At 41.8% G+C, this 25,175-nt stretch overlaps 1 protein-coding gene across 5 annotated transcripts in view; it reads left to right on the top strand.

Moving 5' to 3' along the window:
• The window catches only part of LOC135216709 (coronin-7-like), a 502,494-nt gene that overhangs the window by 81,738 nt on the left and 395,581 nt on the right, over positions 1 to 25,175 (top strand). For all 5 annotated transcript variants that reach the window (XM_064252162.1, XM_064252161.1, XM_064252160.1 and 2 more), the window contains 3 exons: positions 11,835 to 12,021; positions 12,938 to 13,065; positions 13,291 to 13,457. In XM_064252162.1, coding sequence (XP_064108232.1) covers positions 11,835 to 12,021; positions 12,938 to 13,065; positions 13,291 to 13,457 — 482 coding nt within the window. The remainder of the gene's footprint in view (positions 1 to 11,834; positions 12,022 to 12,937; positions 13,066 to 13,290; positions 13,458 to 25,175) is intronic.

The raw sequence follows: 25,175 nt of genomic DNA, 5'->3' as shown, positions 1-25,175 counted from the left end.
GCCTACTTTCACGTCCCGATCCACCCTTCATCGAAGAAGTACCTCCGTTTCATGACGGGGGGAAGGATCTTTCAGTTCAGAGCCTTGTGTTTCGGCCTGTCCACAGCTCCTCAGGTCTTCACAAGCCTGATGAGGAATGTGGCGAGATTTCTTCATCTCAAAGGAGTGAATGTCTCTATGTATCTAGACGACTGGCTCATCAGGGCCAGATCGGAGAGACAGTGCTTGGAGGACCTAAAGTTAACTTTGGATTTGACCAAGGCGTTGGGATTGCTTGTGAACCTCGAGAAGTCTCAGCTGACCCCCAGACAGGACCTAGTCTATCTGGGGATTCGGATGGATTCTCGGGTTTTCGAGTTTTTCCTTCGCAAGAGAGAACCGCAAAAGGTTTGCGGATAATCTCTCTCTTCTTAGAGAAGCAACAAACGTCAGCGAGGAATGGTTGAGCCTTCTGGGGACGCTTTCCTCGCTGGAACAATTCTTACCTCTAGGAAGACTTCATGTCCGTCCACTTCAATTCTTCCTCAAGAAGTCTTGGAGCTGGAAAACAGGACAACTGTCGGACGTTTTTTTCCCATTCCAGTGGAGATAAAGGCACACCTACAGTGGTGGTTGCTACCTCTGGAAGAGAACAAAGGGATCTCTCTAAGAACACAGAACCCAGACCTAGTGTTGTTCTCCGACGCGTCGGAGGGACGGGTTGGGGAGCGACATTAGGCTCAGAGGAAGTGTCAGGCACCTGGGAACCAGCACAGGTGTCCTGGCACATAAACTGCAAAGAGCTCTTCGCCGTACATCTGGCCTTGAAGAGCCTAGAACCTCTGGTGACAAACAAGGTAGTGCAAGTAAACGTGGACAACACCACCGCACTTGCCTACATTCGGAAAAACAGGGACGCACTCCTCGTTCCTTTACGAGCTCACGAGAGACCTATTACTTTGGACGTCTCACAGGAAAATCTCCCTGCTGACAAGGTTCGTACAGGGAGTAAGGAATGTGAGGGCGGACAGGCTCAGCAGGAGGAACCAGGTCCTTCATACAGAATGGACTGGACTACTACCCGATGGAAGTGTGTCTCGATCTCTGGTCTCTGTGGGAACTCCTCATGTGGATCTCTTCGCTACATTCATTTCAAAAAGGCTCCCAGTGTTTTGCTCGTCGTGGAAGATCCAAGAGCAATTAGGGTAGACGCCTTCCTGCTAAACTGGTCTCGAGTAGACGTTTATGCTTTTCCCCCATTCAAAATCCTGGGTTAGTAATGAAAAAGTTTGTGGCGTCAAAAGAGACGAGGATGACGGTTAATAGCCCCCTTTTGGCCGGCCCAGGAATGGTTCACGGAGGTGGTAGAGTGGATCGTAGACTTTCCAAGATCCCTACCAAGAAGGACGGATCTTCTCAAACAAACCACACTTCAAGAGTACCATCAAAAACCTCCCCGCTCTCGCTCTGACTGCCTTTCGACTATCGAAAGACTTGTCAGAGCGAGAGGCTTTTCTCGCGAAGTGGCAAGCGCGATCGCGAGAGCTCGCAGAACCTCCACTACGAAAGTATACCAGTCGAAGTGGGAGGTCTTTAGAAGGTGGTGTAGAGCCAAGAAGTTGTCCTCCTCCTCTACCTCTATAGCGGAAATTGCTGATTTCTTGCTATTCCTGAGAGTAAAATCTCATCTAGCCGTATCCACAATAAAGGGATACAGAAGTATGCTCTCGGCTGTATTCAGGAACAGAGGATTAGATCTAGCGAATAACAAAGATCTCCACGATCTCATAAGATCTTTTGAGACTTCGAAGTCTAAGGAACCAGTACCTCCGAACTGGAACTTGGACGTAGTCCTCAAATATCTGTCTTCGGATAGATTCGAGCCTCCTCATCTGGCATCGTTTAGGGACATAACTAGAAAATGCATATTCCTTTTATCTTTAGCTACGGCAAAAAGAATTAGTGAATTACAAGCTCTGCAGGATAAAGTAGGATTCAAGGGAGACTCAGCTATTTGCTCGTTTAAGACCCTGTTTTTAGCGAAAAACGAGAATCCCACGAATCCCTGGCCTAGGTCATTCGAAGTCAAAGGAATGTCGAGTCTAGTAGGCAGAGAAGCAGAGAGGTCTCTATGCCCGGTTAGAGCTCTGAAGTGTTCTATCTTCAGAGAAAGAGTCATTTAGTTGGGAGGCTCTAGACAAGGTCTTTGGTGCGCGGTCAAAGACCCCACAAGACTGATGTCCAAGAATGCTCTGGCGTTCTTTGTAAGGAACGTCATTACGGACGCTCATAAGGTCTGTCCTGACGAACAATTACAACTCCTGAGAGTAAAAGCTCATGAAGTAAGAGCGGTTGCGACGTCTCTCTCGTTCTATAAGAATATGTCGCTTAAAAACATTATAGATACGACATACTGGAGATGCAACTCAGTATTTGCATCTCATTACTTGAAAGACGTGCGTGTGACGTATGAGAAGTGTTTTTCTCTAGGTCCTATCGTATCGCAGATACGATTCTGGGTACGGGAGCCGACACCAATCCTTAAAATGTATATACTGTTCTTCTGTTTGGATATGGTCGAGAATCTCTTCGAACAATGGAGGATTCAGGCTCGCACGGGCGGCCGTCTATGTTGTTCATAAGAGAATTCTTGTCATATCCAATTAGTTGAGTAAAATTTTTTTTTTTTTTTTTGAAAATTTTTTTATGTGTGCGTAGTGGTTTTTGAGTTACGGTTGTTGTGACGAGTTCGGGGATAACTCGTAACAATCCTTAGTTCTAACACATGGTTAGGATCAGGTGGTCGGGATTGGTTGTGTGCTCCTTCATAAGGTGTATTGTCATATAAGTGGATCAGCACCCATTGACAAAGTCCTTTTAGGCTCTGCTGAGTAAGTGGGTAAGACCCCATCGGCAGACCCACAAGAACTCTTGGCCATAGATCACATATCTCGCTAAAGTTTCTTGAGGTGATGGGGAGACTATGATACTGGGCAAACACCCACGAAGTTATACCACTATCAGTAGGAACCAAGGTTTTTTTTTATACCTACAACATATGTTGTTTACCTGTCTATTCCATATAGTAGCTGTCTCTTACCCTCCACCGAAGGGTGCCAATCAGCTATGTATATATCTGACAGGTAAGTTGATTGTATGAAAATGATATTGTTATGTTTAACAATAAGTTTCATACATACTTACCTGGCAGATATATACAATTAAAGGCCCACCCAGCCTCCCCGCAGGAGACAGGTGGAAGAGAGAAAATATGATAGAAAACGGGGATGGTTCCTAGTCCTGCCGCCCAGGGCAGGCAGGTAGATCACCTGACCTACCTGTAGCGAGTGGCGCGAAATTTGAATTTCTGTCGGGGACGACGGAGTCTTAGCTATGTATATATCTGCCAGGTAAGTATGTATGAAACTTTATTGTAACATAACAATATCATTTTGGCATGCATGGACAAGGCAGTGCAGGACGGATCGGCTGAAGTGGCATCGTTGTTCGGGACAGGAGTATTAAAGAAGAGGGCTGTCTTTGGTTCTTTTCTTACCAAAGCAGTCTCTCCAGTACAGAGGGCTTCTCTTTTATACGCCCCTCTGTCTAAACAGCTGTTTTCCTTCTCAGTTGGTAAAGGACATTTCCCATACGCTTACGGAGAAGCAACACAGGATTTGCTGGTACATTCTGCTAAGAAGCCTAGGCCAGCTGCTTCTGTTTCGAAGAGGGAGTCAACACCTGCCCAACAGCCCTTTCGAGGTAGAGCTTTTAGCCGAGCCCCAAGGAAGAGAGGAGGAGAGAAAAGAGGAAGATCTTCCATTAGAGTTTCCAAAGAAGAACGCAAAATGAGATTCCAGTCCTCCATCACCAGTAGGGTGCCAGACTTCTGGGATTCTCGGAAGCATGGGCTTCAATGAAAGCAGATTCTTGGTCCCTACAAGTGCTGAGGAAAGGATACCTCATCCCCTTCAAGAACAGACCTCCATTGACGACGACTCCGAGGGAGCTGTCGGCGAGATACAAGGACCCTGTAAAGAGAGAGATCCTTCTTGGACTGGTGCAGCAAATGTTGGAGAGGAGGGCCATCGAGGTAGTACAGGATTCCGCACTCCCGAGGTTTTTACAATCGCCTATTTTTGGTGCCGAAAGCCTCGGGGGGGTGGAGGCCTGTCCTGGACGTGAGTGCATTGAATCGCTTCGTGGAGAAGACAAAGTTCTCCATGGAGACATCCAACTCGGTTCTCTCTGCTCTTCGTCCAGGAGATTGGATGGTCTCCCTCGACCTGCAAGATGCATACTTTCACGTCCCCCTGCATCATTCGTCGAAGAAATATCTTCGATTCATGGTACAGGGGGTTAAGGATTTATCAGTTCAGGGCTTTGTGTTTCGGCCTCTCGACGGCTCCTCAGGTGTTTACAGCGTTGATGAGAAACAGTAGCAAGATGGCTACATCTGAAGGGGGTGAGGATATCTCTTTACCTAGACGATTGGCTTATAAGAGCGCAGACAAGACAAAAGTGCTTGGAGGACTTGGAGATAGCTCTTCAGTTGACCAGATCTCTCGGATTGCTCGTAAACCTCGAGAAGTCTCACACAGTCCCCAGTCAGACTATCGTCTATCTGGGGATTCGGATGGATTCTCGGGGTTTTCGAGCGTATCCATCCCAGGAAAGAATCTCGAAAGGGTTGGAGAAAATCTCGGTCTTCCTAGAGAAAGAAACGAAGCTCAGCGAGGGAATGGCTCAGTCTTCTGGGCACTCTTTCCTCGCTGGAGCAGTTCATCTCTCTAGGGAGACTGAATCTGAGACCCTTGCAGTTCCATCTCAGAAGGAGTTGGAACAGAAGAAAAGGAGATCTTTTGGATACCTTTCCTATAGGAGAGAGTATCAAAAACCACTTACGATGGTGGTTAGGACCACTGACAAGAAACGAAGGAGTGTCCTTGGCCCTTCAGAACCCTCACCTAGTGTTATTCTCAGACGCTTCGGACACGGGTGGGGAGCAACACTAGGGACGAAGGAAGTGTCAGGCAGTTGGACAGAAGAACAGAAGGCCTGGCACATAAATGTAAGGAACTCTTAGCAGTGCACTTAGCACTGCAGGTTTTCGAGAACGAAGTCAGAGGCATGGTGGTCCAAGTCAACTCGGACAACACCACGGCTCTGGCTTATATAAGAAAACAAGGGGGGACACACTCTTTCTTTCTCCCTTTACCAACTAGCAAGGGATCTGTTGATATGGACAGAAGAAAGAGGGATTCGACTCCTGACGAGGTTCGTTCAAGGAGGAAAGAATATAAGAGCAGACAGACTGAGCAGGAAAAACCAGGTCCTTCCAACAGAGTGGACCCTTCATTCACAAGTCTGCCAGCAACTATGGTCTCTTTGGGGGAAGCCGCAAGTGGACCTGTTTGCAACATTCCTATCCAGGAGGATGGAGAACTTTTGCTCGCTGGGGGACGATCCCAGAGCCCAATCCATAGATGCCATGCTCATGGATTTGGGAGGGCATAGACGCGTATGTGTTTTTCCCCCATTCAGATGCTGGGGGAAGTAATGAGAAAGTTCGTGTCCTCGGAGGGAATGAGAATGACATTGATCGCTCCTTATTGGCCTGCAAGAGAATGGTTCACAGAGGTACAGGAATGGATAGTGGACTTCCCCAGATCTCTTCCCGAAAGGACAGATCTGCTCAAACAACCCCACTTCGAGAGGTATCACAAAAATATCCACGCTCTCGCTCTGACTGCCTTTCGACTATCGAAAGATTGGTCAGAGCGAGAGGCTTTTCTCGCGAAGCGGCAAAAGCAATTGCTGGAGCAAGAAGGTCCTCAACCATGCGGATATATCAATCGAGTGGGAAGTTTTCCGTAGATGGTGTAAGGCGAAGAAGCTGTCCTCCTCCGATACCTCTGTGACCGAAATTGCTGATTTTCTTTTGTTTTACGAGAAGAATCTCATCTGCAGTGTCAACCATTAAAGGTTATAAGAGCATGTTATCAGCGGTGTTCAGGAATAGGGGCCTGAACATAGAGAATAACAAAGATCTGCATGATTTGATTAGATCATTTGAAACTAAAAAATTAAGAACTTCTCTCACCCCTAGTTGGAATCTGGATGTGGTTCTCAAATACCTTATGTCGGAGAGATTTGAACCCCCCGATAAAGCTACTTTCCGGGACTTGACTAGAAAATGCATTTTCTTAATAGCTCTCGCCACTGCGAAAAGAGTGAGTGAGCTGCAAGCGCTTGACTCTAGAGTGGGTTTTAAGAAGGATTCGGCTGTATTGTCCTTTAAACCTTTATTTCTAGCAAAAAATGAAAACCCCTCGAGACCTTGGCCTAGGACTTTTGAAGTAAAAGGCCTTTCTCAATTAGTTGGGAATGAAATGGAAAGAACTTTATGTCCTGTGAGAACTTTGAAATTTTACCTGCAGAAGAAGAAGCAGTTGCAGGGTTGCAATCAGAGTTTATGGTGTGCAGTTAAAGACCCTAGAAGAGCTATGTCAAAGAATGCCTTAGCATTTTTTGTTAGAAACATCATAACGGAAGCCCACATGAGCTGTGATAGTGAGGCATATAAGACCTTAAGGGTAAAAGCACACGAAGTAACGTGCAGTCGCTACATCATTGTCGTTCAACAAGAACATGTCAATGAAGAACATCTTAGCGGCCACGATTGGAGATGTAACTCAGTGTTCGCCTCACATTACTTGAAAGATGTGAGAGTGACATATGAGAAATGTTTCTCTCTAGGACCTTATGTATCAGCAGATACAGTGCTGGGGAAAGGAGAGAAGACTGATCCTTAATATTAATTTTTGTCCTTATATTTTATATATTGTGATTTTAAAATTATTGGTGTTGAGTTTTAGGTTGTTTGAAAGGTGTTTGGGGATAACGCCTATTTCAATCATATTTACTAATCCACGGTTAGGATCGGGTGATCGGGATCAGTATTTTACTCCTTTATATGCCAGGAGGCATAGGTATAATTGTCATGTAAGTGAATAAGACTCAGTGACAATTGCCATTAGGTTCTGTTGAGTAAGTGGATAAGACCCCATTGACAGTCCTTTTCAAGAGTTCTCAGCCATAGGGCACACCCTCGCTGAAGCTTTTGAGGCGAAGCAGACTTCTCAGCACAAGCTAAGAAATCTTCCGCCTAAACAGGTAGGAACTAGGGTATTATTAATTAACTTGTATTACCTACAACATATGTTGTTTACCTATTAGGTCAGTAATTAGCTGTCTCTTGCCCTCCGCCAAAGGTGCCAATCAGCTAAGTATATATCTGACAGGGAGTTGAATGTATGAATGATATTGTTTATTGTACAATAAGTTTCATACATACTTACCTGGCAGATATATACGATCGTATGGCCCACCCAACCTCCCCTCAGGAGACAGGTGGAAGAGAAAAATCTGGCTTAAAACGGTAATAGTTCCTATTCCTGCCACCCAGCGGCAGGCGGCGGGATCACCTGACCTACCTGTAGTGTGTGCCGCGAAATTTGAATTTCTGTCGGGGACGACGGAGTCTATAGCTAAGTATATATCTGCCAGGTAAGTATGTATGAAACTTTATTGTACAATAACAATATCATATTTCACTCTTTTAAATAAGGATAACCCTCCCCTCTCTCTCTCTCTCTCTCTCTCTCTCTCTCTCTCTCTCTCTCTCTCTCTCTCTCTCGTCTCTCTCTCCTCCTCTCTCTCTCTCTCTCTCTCCTCTCTCTACACAAGATACTAGTATGTCTTAGTGGTAACTCTTGCCCTCTGTTTGGGCTGGAAGTGTATGTATATGTATATCTTTAAGGACATTACTACATTTTATTAATAATTTTCAAATATTAATAAGATTAGCCCTTAAACGCGGAAGGGATATATTAAAAATCGTCTTCCATGTGCCTAGGGGGTCTCGGAGTGAGCGTGGAAGCGGAAAAAATATTTTTTTCAAAAAATCACAGCGCGCTTAGTTTTCAAGGTTAAGAGTTCATTTATGGCTCCTTTTTTTGTCATTGCCTGAAGTTTAGTATGCAACCATCAGAAATGAAAAAAATTATCATTATCATATATAAATAATGCGATATATGATAGTGCAAAAAAAAAAATTAATATATAATTGTATTCAAATCGCACCATGCGCAAAACAGTTTAAGGTAACGAGTTAATTTTTTTTCGTTGTAATGTACACTAAATTGCAATCATTTTGGTATATAACACATTGTAAAACAATAAAAGCAACACAGAGAAAATATTATCACAAAATGATGCATGAATTCGTAACGCGCAGACATAAACAAATATTTTATTCAAAAATTCACCATAAATGTAAATATTGTCCTAGAGACTTCCAATTTCTTTCAAAATGAAGACAAATGGTTGAATATTACTATACTGTAAGAGATTTAGCTTAAAATTGCAGTTTTTGACCATATCTGACGAGTTAAAGTTGACCAAATGCCGAATTTTTTTATATATTTTTTTATATGCAATTTCAGAAATTAGAAAAGCTACAACCTTCAAATATTTTTCGTTTTATTCTACATAAAATTGCGCACATTTTGATATATAAAAAACTATGAAATGCCTAAAATGAAACGGAGCAAATATTCCGAGAATACGACATACGCATTTCTGAGATTTGCGGCGGAGAATCCGCACGCTGAGGGAAGGAAAGTTTTTTTTTAAATTCACCATAAATCTAAATATTGTGCTAGAGACTTCAAATTTGTTTCAAGATGAAGATAAATGATTGAATATTACTAGACTGTAAGAGTTTTAGCTTACAAATTGCGTTTTTCGACCATTTCGGTAGAGTCAAAGTTGACCGAACGTGGTTTTTTTTCTATTTATCGTGATTTATATGCAAATATTTCGAAAATGAGAAGAGCTACAACCTTCAATTATTTATTGTTGTATTCTTCATGAAATTGCACACATTTTCATATTTAAAACTTTATGTAACGGCTAATTTAACATGGTGCAAACATTACGACAATCGGACGAAAAAATGTCTGATTTTTTTCGGCAGTTACCGCGTGGACGTAAGGAAAATATTTTTTTTTTCATAAATTCACCATAAATCAAAATATTGTGCCAGAGACTTCCAATTTGTTGCAAAATGAAGGTAAATGATTGAATATTACTAGAATATAAGTTTTAGCTTACAATTGCGTTTTTCGACCATTTCGGTAGAGTCAAAGTTGACCGAAGGTTGAAATTTTGGTACTTATCGTTATTTATATGAAAATATATCAAAACTGGTAAAAGCTACAACCATGGGTTGTTTTTAGTTGTATTGTGGATGAAATTGCGCACATTTCCATATATAAAACTTTATGTAACGGCTAATTTAAAATGGTGCAAACATTATGACAATCGCACGAAAAAATTTATCGGAAGAGTTACCGAGAGACGTAAGGAAAAAGTTTTTTTCATAAATTCACCATAAATCGAAATATTGTGCTAGAGACTTCCAATTTGTTGCAAAATAAAGGTAAATGATTGAATATTACTAGAATATGAGTTTTAGCTTACAATTGTGTTTTTCGACCATTTCGGTAGAGTCAAAGTTGACCAAAGGTTGAAATTTTGGTACTTATCGTTATTTATATGAAAATATTTCAAAACTGATAAAAGCTACAATCATGAGTATTTTTTGTTGTATTCTACATGAAATTGTGCACATTTTCATGTATAATACTCCATGTAATGGCTAATTTAAAATGGTGCAAAAATTATGTCAAAGTGACGAAATAATTTCTGAGATATGTCACTGATAATTTTTAGTGTGATAAGAAAGAAATTCACGCTTGCGCGCCTGCGTAACGATTGTAAACAAAACAACGCCTTGATCCGTGAGCTCCCAGCATCCCCCAAGGCCCGTGATTCAAAAGTTTTTGCTTTGTAGGCCTATAAGTATTTTTCAGCAAATTTTTTAAAAAACATTTGATATCGACGTACCATACGTCCAGTCGGCACCTAACAGAGAATTTATGTCAACGTTTAATACATCCAATCGGAGTAAGAGGGTTAATTTAGATTCCAAAGAGTCCAGGAACTAAATAGGGGTTGTAAATTTTTCGACTCGGAAATTAAAACTCATAATATAATTTCTGTGTTTTCCAGCAGGTGGCAGTAGCATACAGTATTAGTTGTCTATGACTTGTTTAGACAAATTCACTAAAGCTAAATAAAAAACAGACATTGATATGTTTAGATATTTTGTATTTAAGATAAAGGGAAGCCACTCTATTGATTAATATATCAGTTATACTAAATCACATATTACGTACAGTAGTACCTTGAGATACGAAATTAATCCGTTCCGAGGCGGCCTTCGTATCATGAAGTTTTCGTATCTTGGACCACATTTTACATGTAAAATGGCTAATCCGTTCCAAGCCCTCCAAAAACACCCCAGTAAATTATATTTCCAGGTCTAAAACACATGTTCTAGTGTTACGACGCCGATCCGACGGAAGAAATATGACTCCAAAAAGGCAAAATACTGTACATACTTGAGTAATATTCAACTGCATGTAATGTTCAACCCTATTTTAACTGCATATATTAGGACTTTAGCATATGTCCCTTAGCAATAAGCCTAGCCTATGTTAGCGGTTGCTACTGTAGCCTAGTCTATGATTCTGACATCTAAACCTAAGAAGCTAAAAGTTTAGAATATGCCAATAAAATGTATAAATAATCAGTATGTACTCATTTCAAATAATTATTAATTAATCATTAACTATAATACAAAAAAAAAACTTCCAATCGATTGTTTACATTCAGCTCTTACCCATCTTACGAGTATCGAATGAACGCCAAGCAATCATTTTTCCTAGCACACAGTAAGCCATAAATTTTCATTAGTATCTCTCTTCAACTAATGAAACTACCAAACAGTATAATAACCATTCATTTCTATTCTTTATTCTATCTTTACCTAATGGAGATAGCGAGTTACTGACAGCTATAATGAAACATACGTATACGTAACGTAATAATAAAACAGAAGAAGAATTCTAAAAAATATGTATTTGTTGGCAGACTGATTTATTTTTATATTTTATGATATCTAATTCACATTTTTTTTATTAAATGTATTGCATGTACTCATTTCAAATAATTATTAAGTAACCATTAACTATAATAAACATACAAAAAAAAAGCTTCCAAACTTCTGTTTACATCCAGCACTTACGAGCATCAAACGATCGCCAAGCAATCACTTTGCACAGTAAGCCATAAATTTTCATTATCTCTCTTCAACTACTGAAACTACCAAACAGTATAGTAACCATTCATTTCTATTCTTTATTCTATCTTTACCTAAAGTTTTTTTTTTTTATTAAATGTATTGCATGAATAAGTTTTTCAATTTACAGCATCCTTTTACCAATAGAATACTTAAAGCACAAGGGGTAGATGCTGACCAATAGGAGAGCAGGACCTTATGGGGTGACTAGCATCAGGAACCAATGGGAGAGCGGGAGGATGGTGGCGAGTTTACTCAGATGGCGGCGCGGGAGTTTTAAAATTGTTTTCGGTGGTCCGGGCGAATCTCGGGACTTTACAGCAACAACCTTTGTATCTTGAAAACTTTTCGTATGTAGAGCTGTAAGATTTTTCGTATTTGCTTTCGTATCTCGAGTTTTTCGTAAGTTGAGCCTTTCGTATGTCGAGGTACCACTGTATATGAGTTCCTTAGCTTTTGTCTGAAAGTTTCAAAACACTAGTGTTTTGTGTGCTTCAAAGGATTGTCAGTGACACTGATTGGGAAATTGGGATGAGTACTTTGGTATGTGCATTTTTAATTTGTTTCTCATCTTGTTTTTTTTTAGGTAAGAATATGGCATATTCCAGAAAATGGATTGAAAGAGTCCCTCTCCAACGCTGAGTACTCCTTACCACAGTTTGAAAAGAGAGTTGAAAATGTTATGTTTCATCCTACAACAGAGTTTTTGTTGAGCTTAGCCTACTTTGATACCGTGAAAATATGGGACATCAAGCATGAAAAGGAACTCTTTAGTGAGTGCTATTGTATATTTAAATGTTTCCATTTTAGATGTTTGTTTCTAGATTGTGAACCTTAGTTTTCCTTTAAAGCACTCTTGTTACGCTTGAGATTTAGCTTGACAACTGCCTTTCTTCCCTTGGCAACAGGAAGCCTTTAAACAGTCCAGAGTGTGAATAGTTAAGATTTTGCTGGTTAGCTGTGTTAGATCTCAAAGCCACAGTACTGTGCGAGAATAGGTATTTGATAAGATTACATTGAGATCAGGTATTCTCATACACAATGACATTCCACATTTTAATTTTTGCTTGAACTGCCAAGCAGGTTTGAAAAGTCTGATTTTTTTTGTGTGTATGGTCATAACTATGAGGTGTTTGTGTATTTTCCTATGTGATTTTTTAAGTAATTTCTCATGAGAAGTTGAAGAGAAACTGGGACTAAATGAGCACCTTCTCTCTACAGACATACAAATAGGGAATCACAACCACCTTGTAATAGTTCAATTATTTTCAACAAGTCTTTTCTCTGTTGCTCAGCAGTTCAAGCTAATTTAAAATATATGTCATGATGCTATGGAACCTGTTTTAAAATAGTTAAGAGTTTCAGGTTCATCTCTTTTATCAAATAAATTAGCTTTGTGGCTTCATCACTCCACAGTGGATGACAAGTAATTGTAAGAGCATATTGTTTTAATTGTTGCATAATTGTGCTTTTTAGTGTGTTAATGTTTGATTTACTAGAACTCTATTTTGGCATTATGCTAGTTTTTTTACTAGATTTTATGGAAGCATATGATAACATTCTTCTTTTATTTTACTCTTTAACATAGCCCGAGTTCATAAGCTAACTGGTTTCGTGATTGTTGCTTATGAGTATCTTTGCATCTTACTAACCTCTTGCCTTGATTCCTTAACTATGCGGCATCCAAAGGCTTCAGTGGTCATGAAGATCAAGTACAAAACTTATGCTGGAATGGCAGTGGTTCTCTCCTTGTCACATCATCCAAGGATCGAACTGTTCGAGTCATTGATCCAAGGACCAGTAAAGTGGCTTATGAGGTAGGTGTTTAAATAATAAAACTGTAATGCTTCAAGGGAGCCTAGTTTGTAGAAGCCATATTTATATGTTTAACAATGTATTGTTTGCTCTTAAATAGATAATTTTTTATTCTTTATTGAAGAAGTGCGGACTTATTGTGTGTATTATTGGAATTTTAAGAACTATATATCCTGAGTACATATATTTTTAGTCATGGTATAATGATTTATAAAACTTCCTTATAGGCTGAAGGACACAAAAGTCCCAAGGATTCTCGCATTGTATGGCTTGGTCATACTGATCGAATTTTGTCAACGGGATGGGATGCATCTCGTGTTAGGGAAGTGAGGATCAGGGATGTTCGTAACTTCAGTAAACCATACAAAGTTCAGCCTTTTGATTCATCAACTGGGTGAGTCATTTTGATATTTTATTTTATAGCTCTGACATTTAAGTGATCCAGTGACTTTCCCTTAATTTTTTTTTTTTTTTTTTTTTTTTTTATTGTTCATGAGTTCTAGATGTTTTGGCAAAAGTCTAGATATAATTTTTAAGAAAATACTTTGCTGCAAATTTTCATCATATTTTTTTTTATTTTTTTTATTTTAGATTCATGAAAGTGATGAACACTTTGGTGTGCAATTGTAGGTAGTGAAATGGAATATGGTTGTTCTCATAAGGGGGTTGCCACTTACTGTATACATTTCATGGAACACTGCAGGTGATATGTGATTTGTGTTGCAGTATTGCTTAACCCTTTTGACTTTTCATCCATTCCCTTAGGCTTCAGCCTACCTTGCAGTGTAATTTCTTCAGTGTATGTACTTCAGCATTTTTAAGAATCTAAAAATGTGTTTCAGTTTTCTCTTTCTGATATTTTGTAATGGTAATAAACCACCCTGGGATATGCCACCGACATGGAATAAATCTACTCGGAATGTTATAGACATGATGAAGAATGTTACACTGTTTTTGCAAGACAAATTCTGTGAAATTAAATTGGATTGTAAAAAGAATTTAATAGTTACAGGAATCAGGTACATACTGTATTTCAAATCTTCAGCTTTGAATTGCAAGTATAATTATCATTATTATTATTATTAAGTACAAGTACTACTTTAACAAGAGCACTGATTCATAATGCAAGGCACTCACAGGGGTCACCCAGAGGATTAGGTTTTGAATAGGAGTTGAAAATTGAGAGTTAAAAGTCTAAATGAGAAGAGATTTAAAGGAATGGAAAAAAAGTACAATCAGAAAGCATTGCTCTGGAGCCATAGGGATGCTGCAAAGAATCAAGATTGTGTCCCATCTACATAAAGCATGAGAGTGGTATCTTTCTATATGTGATAATACTGTGTGTGTATTGTGTTTTTGCCATCTCATTCTTAATGTCATTACATATGCATTGATATACTTGTGCTAGAAGGGGTGGTAAGTCATGTAGTACTTCTCTTGTATATTTTTCTTGAAGAAGGACCCTCCCCCTTTTAAAACAGAATTTTATTAAATGCTTTATTTTGTCAGCTGGGATATGTTCCACTCAGTTAAAGGTACATAGTTTCTTTCTTAAAGAAAAATTAATCATTGCCTTTTATGTAGGAGAATTCATTCCTTAGCACAAACTGAAAACAGTCTCTGAAACTTTTGTACAAGGTGAATAGTTGGACCGAGCACTTTTCCTTCATCTGTGGTTAAGACATCTTGCATTGCTCTGATTGACCATCAAGTAGGAACTAATTTTTATATGTATGGTGTTGTTTTTTGTTCAACATGGATTTTGACAAGAAAAGTGACAAAAAAAGTAGTAAAGGATGTAAGAGGGTGTTTGGTTATTTTATGTCCTGTCTTGATACGTATTGTCATGTGGTGAAAGGACCTACGAGGAGTGTGCTGGGTGGTCTCCTTTGCAGTGAAGATAATACGTATTCAGTAGCAGTGGAGGACGACTAAAGATATTCACTGGTTTCTTCAAAGGGGATTATTTTCTCTCTTTCTGTTCATTGTTCACATCACCTACCTGTGCCTAGTTGATGGCTTTGCTGTAGTACTGGCAGACATTTCTGCCCCTCAATATTCCAAGCTACCCATCTTTCATTGCTGTTCTAGCAGAAGGAACTGAATGCTGTTAAGCCTAATGTGGCAGTTGTCTTGCCTTTGGGGTACCCCTACGGTAGCGAGCAAAGGCTATACAGTGGGGTCTCCCTTAGTCGTGGATCAGCAGTCATGGGATCAGTTAACCACAGGTTTTTCCTTGGACCACTTCTCAGTCTATATCGCTGGTATGAATCGCAGCATCGTGGGCTTGTCCGTGGTAGGCTAAGCCTTGTCCGTGGTCCGATAACCAGCAACATGCATGAACAGATTCACATTATGATATTAACTGACAATAAAGGTAATAAAACCATTCCCACATTATATATTATTGGCATATCTTCGTAACATATAGCCTATTCATGGAATAATTCCACATCATTGACATCAACTTGTAGTTGAGCGGCCAGCAACGAAATGTAAACATTGAGTTACATTGCTTCTCAGCAACCTTTGTCATTCGTTAACCTTTTAGAAATGTTAATAGTAGTAATAACATTTAGGAAAACATTAATTTTCAATTCGTACTTCATTATTGTTTTGGTAGAACGTAATCAGCTTCTCTGAACACTGCAGTCATACAAATGATAATTGTCATAGATTATCGTATTGTTGTTTGTGATCGGTGATGAAGCGTAAACGTAATAAAACCATTTTTACCTTATATATTATTGTAATATATTCATAATAAAATGCATATCTTATATATTATTGGCATATCTTAATAATAAAAAACCTCTTCAAGGAATAATTTCTTGGGGAAAGCATTTTTCAAAAGACAAAAATTTACTTTACAAGTTTACAGTATGCATTGATTACTTTATTTTGATGTGATTACATTAATATTACAATATGGTACTGTAATAAGTACAGTAACTATTTTTTATTATAAATGTATATTCATTCAGAAAAAAAGGGATTTTGACAAAGGAAAAATATATTTTACTGGGCTCAGCATCGTGTCGCTTGCGCGAAATATCCTTTAATCTATTATTTCTAGGGTAAATGTACTAACACATACCAGAGAATAAATAAAATAAAGAAAAAGGTCAGTATGACTGACTCGCTCGCACCCCTCTAGGAGGGTGTCGGTATGAACACTAGGCGAGTGAGACCACTACCACGAGCCAAATGCCAATAGAAATCTCCCACTACAAAACCCTCCAAGAGGGGAGCCGTCCCACAGAGGGAGCAGCTCGTACTACTACTACACCATCCCATGCTTGCGACTGCTGCGCCTCTAGTGGCCATCCTTTTAAAGTTAGCGCCAGGAGCCACACGTGCTAATTTTCTCTCTGTGTTTTTTTTGTGCCCTTTCGTGGATTTTTACTATAATGGAGCGTGCAGCTATCGCAGCAGCTAAGTTTAAGTACTCAGTATTTACGGTTAGCGAGTTTTTTCCGTCCCCGAGACGGTATTTGCCGTTTTTTTTAGGTATAGATACGTCTCGGGGGCTGGAAGCATGGCAGCATGGTCCTGCCGCATGTTGGGTTCGTTCTTGGTCTCCCATACCTAGAACACCCCTTATTATTTTACGCTCTATTTTGATTATCGCGTTATTACGTCTACTCAAGTTGTTTATACATGTATGTATTTCAACTTTGTAGGCTTTTTCTATCCAGACCCTAGTTCAGGTTCTTTGTATCGGCCCCTGACTAGCTTTGAGTGGTAGACTTGCCTTCGGGCTAGTCGCACACTCCTGGATTTTTTCTCCTGCTATTTTACCTTCTTTCTTTCTTTTTTATTATATATTATATTTTTATGTTTTGTTGTTGTTAGGTTAGTTGGCGTCTGGCTTAGCCTAGGTCCTGGCTCGTAGAGCCTAGTCTACCGTTGATCAGTTCGGTCGCTTCCTCATAGCTTCTCTCTGATCAGTTGGTTTTCGCCCTATGGGCCTATATGCTACGCTTTTCAGTTCTAGTTGCTTCCTGATAGCTTCTCTCTGATCAGTTGGTTGGCCTAGCTTGGTTACCGTATCTTTGTTTACCGCCTCGTGGTCACTACGTGATGATCACCGAGTCATCCAGGCGCCTCCACTCCCCGTCCCCCTCTCTCCCGCTCTCCCATAGAGTCGGCGGGGGTGTGTTCGGTCTGTCCTTGCTCGCCCAGCATGCCCGAGCCTGCCTCCCCCTTCCCCTCCACCGGAGGGGCCTGGGAGTCCGACAGTCCCTGACTGGTTCCGACCTCTCCGCTTCGGCGGCTTCGGCCCGGTGGTACGTTGTGGGGGGCTCTGGCCTTCCCCCCCTCCGTTACTTCCTTGTCGCTCCGGGTTAGCGCGAGTCTGTATGCCATCTCGCCCTTCCTCCTTACTAGAGCTCCTCCCTATCGGAGTCCTGGTATCCAGCGGAAGGGTATAGTCCACCATAGTTGGACCGGAGCATACAATAGGTCTTTACTAACCGTACCGTATTGCTGAGTTACTACACTCCGCTTCACTGGACCTAGTCCGGTTACTTGCATGTAGGTTTAAGTTATCTTTAAGTTTATCTTAAGTTTCTTAAACCATCCCCACCCCTCCCTTAGAGTTACCGGATCTCTCCGGGATTATAGCCTATTCAGGCCATGCAGGGAGGGGTTATGCCCAAATTTTTTCCGAGCTCCGCCACCGTAACGGAGTTCTTTTGTCCTTAGTCTGTAAGTGTTTACCCTTTTAAGATACTCATGTGTCTTCCCACTTACAGGCCACCAACTGTGAGCATCCGGGATGTTCCGCTACACTTCAGGACCCCTGTGGACACGAAGTTTGCCGGTCCCATGCTCCATGCGCGACTCCGCACGGGGACATCCAGGTCTGGTACCATGAGACGTGTACCATATGTTTACGATCTGGTGAGCAGCTTTTAGAAAGGCGTAAGTATTCCATCTCCGCATGCCGCTCCGCTTCTTTACTTCTTAAGGTTTCATCCATTACTTTACCTTGAAGGGCATCTAGTTTTAAGTTATATCTTAAGTTTTAGTTTTAAGTGGTTCTTAAATCTAAAATATATCCTCTCTTACAGGCTCCGGCAGTAAGAGATACGGCATTGGCTACCCTGCGGGCCTGGGTCGGAGGTTTTGGCAAGAACGCCGCCAAGGGTCAGCCCTACATACTGGAGAAGCGTTTAGCTTTGTTAATCTTCCCCGGAGGCAAGGCGACTGGATACGTCGACCCGGCAGAGGCGGACCCCTCTATTGCCTTTATCCAACAACAGCTGGCGGCCTCCTTGACTGAACAAGACCAGGATATCTCCACGGATGTCGCAACCCTGGATATAAATGTTGAACCTATGGTAGGTATAGACGACCTGTTGGTCGAGGTAAGTAATGCAGGTACCCAAGGGTCCCCTTGGGAGTGACTGTTTCTTCTACCCCTGCAACTTCACCATCCTCCCAGGCTTTACCGGTGATGAGTTATATACTCCTGCCAGAAGGCTTCGTTAGGCCTAAGGCCCTAATTCAAGTCTAAGCATATGACCTTGACTAAGACGTCATCGTCCTCGAAGAAGACGTCCTCGTCTTCTTCTTCGCGTAAGTCTCCGGCTCGTAATCCCGGCTCAGACAGGTCTAAAGGGTCTAGCTCCGGCTCAAAGTCCTCAAAGAGTAAGCCTAAGGAGAAATCCCGTACCCCGGCAGTATCACCAGTTCCACTACCTTTGGTGCCTATTCAGAGTCTCCCCTCCACCTCCGCAGCAGCTCCGGCTCTGGACACCAATGCTGGCCTGTTGCAACAGGTGGGCGACTTGGTGGCTCCCTTAAGACGAGTATGGAACATATGAGTATCTCGCCTGTCGGATAGGATAACTTCTCAGGATACTATTATAGCCGGCCTAAGAGAAGCCCCCCTTGGCCTCTCCCCCCTCCCTCAACCTCTAACACTAGTGGATCTCAGCTTCCCCCGTATGACTCGCTGCCGCTTTCTCCATGAACAATCCTTGGAGAGTAGCGTCATATGCTCCCTTCCAAGATGGTCTCATCTCCATACCGGAGTTTGGAACTCGAAGAATAGAGGACTTCGAGTCTACCCGGGGAGGCCCTACAGCCTCCCTCCCTTCATAGCTACGCTAGGCTCACGCCTTCGGCTATGGTTAGAGATGACAGGGTACCAAAGGAGACAGTCCTCTATTCTCGGGACCAGGCCCCCCCAACGAGAATGGCTTAGATGTCTAGACGACATGGACTGTTCGAATACCAGATCCAACCATTCAAAAGTCCCTTTACCATTTTCACGATGGAACGAAGGTACCCACCCCGCTCCCTTTCCTTACCAAGATAAGCGAGGTCGGACAACCATCTCAAGCAGCTCAGAAAGGGGAAACCCAGTTGCCTCAGCTGAAAGAAGCAGACCCCACTTCTCCGTTGCTCCCGTCCATTGGAGAATTATGGAGGACTTGCCTAACACTTTTACAGCTGGCAAACTCAAACCTGACTGTGCTATGGAGCAGTTTGGTGAAAAGCTGCCCAGGCTCCCGGATAGTTTATTCAAGCGGAGTTTTGACTTCGAAAAAAAAAAACAACAAAAAACTAGCCTCCAGGGTCAATCAACCTGATGGCTTATGTCTGAGGTAGCAACCATGGCTTATGGTTCAGAACCAATTTTAAGCTTATGACCAAAGCCCTGACTCAACGGTGCAGTCAGACATGTTCGAGTTTGCCACTGCTAGAACAAATTGCAGAAGAACATGTATTGCTTGAGGCAACCATTCGGCATGAACCGAATAGGTTACTTTCTTCTAACATCTGGGGCGCAGATCTCTTCCCAGAGGCTATGGTAAAGGAAGTACAAGCAGAGGCTACGAGGTTGAACCAAAGCCTTAAGGACCGTTGGGGTCTTATGGCTAGGAGAAGGCAAGACTTGACACCAAAAGGTAAGGGACAAAGGAAGTCTAGACGTTTCAACCTTACCAAAAGAAGCAGCCATGCGCTTCCCTCAACAAGTTCCTACAGTGCCGTTAGTGCAGGCAGCTCAGCCCTCCACGTCTAAAGGCCAATCACAGCCTATTTATGTGATATCCCTGCAGAATCAACCTCCACCTCATACGCCATCTCTCCAGCTTACAATCCAGCCTTCGAGAGTCAAGCTTCTGCAGAAGTATGACCGCTCGAACAAGGGAGGCAGAGGTAAGCGGTCCTTTCGTGGGAGAGGATCGGGAGGGCCCCTTCAATAGGGGAAAGCACTTCAGAGGAGGTCGAGGGGGTTACCAGAACCAATGAGGAACTTCAGGTAGGAGGGAGGCTGTTTCACTTTCGCCACCGGTGGAACTTCAGCCAGTGGGCTCAGAGCATAGTGTCAAAAGGGCTGGGTTGGTTAGCTGGTTGACGAACCCACCTCCAGCCAGACCTTTCCGTCAACTTCCTTCCAAGGAATTGACAGAGTACGCAGAGGAACCTCCTTCAGCAAGGAGCTATAGTCAAAGTCTAAGAGATTAAAATTTCAAGGTCGCTTGTTCAGCGTCCCAAAGAAAGGCTCAAACAAAAGAAGGGTAATCTTAGACTTGTCCCGCTTAACTTAGCCATCCGCTGCGACAAGTTCAAGATGCTCACGATCTCACAGGTGCGGACCTTACTTCCCCCGTGGGGCCGTCACCACCTCTATCGATCTTACAGACGCCTACTATCATATCCCTATTGCAAGACACTTCCGTCCGTATCTGAGATTCAAGATAGGAGACCAGACGTTCTCCCTCAAGGTAGTCCCGTTCGGGCTCAACGTGGCAACCCAGGGTGTTCACGAAGCTAGCGGAAGTAGTAGTGCAACAGCTCAGAGCTCAAGGGATTTATGGTAGTAGCGTATCTCGACGATTGGTTGATCTGGGCCCCATCAGTCGAAGAATGCAACAAGGCCACACTGAAAGTGATCAATTCCTGAATATCTAGATTCAAGATAAACAGATCCAAGTCCAGACTCACCCCAGAGTCAAACTTTCAGTGGCGGCTAGGCATTCAATGGAATCTATCCTCACACACTCTGTCGATTCCAATCCACCAAAGGAAAGAAATAGCGAAGTCAGTCAAGCAATTTCTAAGTCCACAAACTAGCCATCGAGGAGAGCTCAGGAACGAATCCTCGGCTCTCTCCAGTTTGCTTCAGTAACGAACATCTTATGAAAGCCAAACTGAAAGATCTAACCAGGATCCTGGCGCTCTCGAGCAAATGTCAGGTCCAGGGACAAGCTATTCCTCAGTACCTCTGATTCTAAGAACCGGCTTCGGCCGGTGGGCAAAAGTCAAGAATCTGTCAGTGTCAGTCCCTCTTCAGTTCCCTCCACCAGGGATTACCATCCACACAGACGCGTCCTTAAGCGGCTGGGGAGGGTACTCCCAGGTCAAAAAGGTGCAAGGAATTTGGTCACACCCAGTTCCGTCAGTTCCATATAAACGTACTGGAGGCAATGGCAGTCTTCTTGACTCTGAAAAGATTACGCCCACCAAGGTACTCCCACACAAAGCTAGTCTTGGACAGCGCAGTGGTAGTACATTGCATAAACAGAGGAGGCTCCAAGTCACGTCATCTAAATCACGTCATGATAGCCATCTTCTCCCTGGCAGACAAATTCAGTTGGCATCTTTCCTCCACCCACATAGCTGGAGTAAGAAACGTCATAGCAGACAGCCCTATCCCGATCAGTACCCCTAGAGTCGGAATGGTCTCTAGACGAGAGTTCGTTCCAATGGATCCTTCAAAGAGTCCCAGGCGGTTACAGGTGGATCTCTTCGCATCACAAGCGAACCACAAACTACCGTGTTATGTAGCCCCCAACCTGGACCCTCTGGCTTACGCCACGGACGACCCTGGCTCTGGACTGGAACAACTGGGAGAAGATTTACGTCTTCCCTCCAGTGAATCTCCTTATGAAGGTCTTAGACAACTCAGGACATTCAGGGGTCAAGTGGCTCTAGTAGCCCCAGACTGGCCGAAGAGCAATTGGTACCCACCCCCCTGATCCTGGAACTGGGTCTTCGTCCCCTTCGATCCCCAGTCCCAAGCTCTCCCAGTCAGTACAAAACGAAGACTGTGTTCGCTTCCTCAGGGATTCTCAAAACCCTAACTTTATGGATTTCATGAAGTTTGCGGCAAAAAGAGATGCGAATATTGACCCTCAGAATATTCTTTTCCTGGAATCCGATAAAAGGGATTCAACTTTGAGGCAGTATGATGCTGCCGTCAAAAAGTTAGCAATCTTCCTGAGAGAGTCAGATATCAGAATCATGACAGTTATTCTGCTATATCCTTTTTCAGATCTTTATTTGAAAAGGGTTTAGCAGCTAGCACGATTACGACAAACAAGTCAGAGCATTGAAAAAGATATTTCAATTTGGATTTAACATAGACTTGACAGATACCTATTTCTCGTCTATTCCTAAAGCATGTGCTAGACTTAGGCCTCTGTCAGGCCTACGTCAGTTTCATGGTTCTTAAACGATGTTCTAAAACTGGCTTTTCCGAAACCGATAATGACACAGTCGCTCGTTTATGATGCTCCTAAGAAAAACTCTGTTTTTATTAAGCCTAGCTTCAGGAGCAAGAAGTTTCAGAACTGTCGGCTTTATCCAGAGATCCGGATCATATTCAATTCCTTCCCACAGGGGAAGTGCTACTTTCTCCGGAAAACGTAGCTTTTTAGCAAAAGAATGAAGATCCCTTTGATGGAGGTGGGAACCTTGGAAGGTACTCACCCCCTTCCACAACGAGTGTATTTCCCTTTGTCCGGTTTTCACAACCTTACGAGCCCTTTCCCTATCCAGGACCTCCTCTTCCTCATCGGGGCCCCTCTTTAGGAGGGAAAAAAGTGGTACTTTATCCACTAAAGGCATCAGGCAACAAATCCTGTACTTTATCAAACAAGCCAATCCTGACTTCCTTTCAAAAGCACATGATGTCAGGGCAGTAGCCACCTCAATTAATTACTTCCAACATATGAATTTTGCTGATTTAAAGAAGTATACCGGATGGAAAAATCGCCGACAGTGTTCAAACGTCACTACCTTAAGTCCTTGAATCTCTGAAATTTCCAGCAGTAGCAGCGGGTAACATAGTTTGCCCCTGACTCTTAGCTAGATTATAGTAGAAGATTCAGTCCTCCTTTCTACCTGCCTCACCCAACAGTTCGTCTATTCCTGCCTTGTTCATTAACATTTACCTTGTGTCTTAGCTGCTCTATGATTGTATAGTGCCCCTTTTGTCTGGTTAGGGACACTCACATCTGATTACCATACTGATCTCATAGATGTTATCCCCTTATTTTATGCTAGGGGATACATCATAATGCAATGGTTACGGGTTTTGTATATTATGTCATATACATTCCTAAGGTATTTTTATTTTATCATTGATCAAATATTTATGTAATTTTATACTAATTGCTATTTCTATTTTTGTAATACATGTTGTTTACACAGATTTATTATGATAGGTAATCATTGTACCTATTTGTATATATGTAAATTACCTTATATTATTAACATAATTAGATCTAAGGGTAATTTAAGCATAATCACCTGATTTTGTTTTACACTGTGTACTTGTATCTTTTAGCAATTTATATTCATTCTTTTATTTTGTATCTTTTATTTGAGACCTATTTGTTTTTTATTATATTTTATTTACTTTGTTTACAATCTTGTGCTGTTTCTCTGGTACGATTTCGCGCAAGCGACACGAGCTGAGCCCAGAAAAAGGATTTTGGATTTTTGCGTAAGAAAAAATCTATTTCTGGGCGATTGGCTCGTGTCGCCAGCGAAATACCCCCCCTACCCCCCCATCCTTCGCTCAAGATTGTCCTGCTAACTTCAGGATGGCCAACTAGAGGCGCAGCAGTCGCAAGCATGGGATGGTGTAGTAGTAGTACGAGCTGCTCCCTCTGTGGACGGCTCCCCTCTTGGAGGGTTTTGTAGTGGGAGATTTCTATTGGCATTTGGCTCGTGGTAGTGGTCCTCACTCGCCTAGTGTTTCATACCGACACCCTCCTAGAGGGTGAGCGAGTCAGTCATACTGACCTTTTTCTTTATTTTATTTATTCTCTGGTATGTGTTAGTACATTTACCCTAGAAATAATAGATTAAAGGATATTTCGCTGGCGACGACGAGCCAATCGCCCAGAAATAGATTTTTCCCTTACGTCAAAATCCTTTTCTGGTCAGTGACCTGTGTCCCCCAGTGAAATGTTCCTATAGCACTCATTTCTAAGATATAAATATTGCTAAATATACAAGAGAAAAAGCTATATGGATATGCCAGGGTTTCCTGGCTCGCTCACCCTTATATAAGGGTGTCGTTATGGAAAACTGGGGCGTGTGCAACCACTAACCACCCGAGGTCCCCTGCCAATTTACCCCTTAAATCGCCTGAAGCCGGGTAAAAAAGCAAAACCTCTCACCGAATGCCGGGGGCGGCTTGGAGATTGAGCGCGGAAGCGGAAAAAATAATTTTTCAAAAAAATCACCAGCGCGCTTAGTTTTGAAGATTAAGAGTTTCATTTTTTGGCTCCTTTTTTTTTCATTGCCTGAAGTTTAGTATGCAACCTTCAGAAATGAAAAAAAATTATCATTATCATATATAAATAACGCGATATATGATAGCGCAAAAACGAAATTTCATATATAATGTAATTGTATTCAAATCGCGCTCTGGGCAAAACAGTTAAAGGTAACAAGTTACTTTTTATTTCGTTGTAAATATAACTGAAATTGCAATCTTTTTGGTATATAACACATTGTAAAATGATAAAAGCAACACAGAGAAAATATTATCACAAAATGATGCATGAATTCGTAATGCGCGGACGTAAAAAATATATTTTTTAAATTCACCATAAATCTAAATATTGTTATAGAGACTTCAAATTTGTTTCAAGATGAAGGTAAATGATTGAATATTACTAAAATATAAAAGTTTTAGCTTACAATTGCAGTTTTCGACCATTTCGGACGAGTTAAAGTTGACCAAATGTTGAAATTTTTTTAATAATTTTTTTTTTATATGCAATTATTTCGGAAATTAGAAAGCTACAACCTTCAAATATTTTTCATTTTATTCTACATGAAATTGCACACATTTTTT

The sequence above is a fragment of the Macrobrachium nipponense genome, chromosome 6, assembly GCF_015104395.2.
Source record: "Macrobrachium nipponense isolate FS-2020 chromosome 6, ASM1510439v2, whole genome shotgun sequence".
NCBI classification, from domain to species: domain Eukaryota; kingdom Metazoa; phylum Arthropoda; class Malacostraca; order Decapoda; family Palaemonidae; genus Macrobrachium; species Macrobrachium nipponense.
Note: the sequence above shows the minus strand (reverse complement) of the source record. Positions and strands in the feature narration are given on the sequence as shown.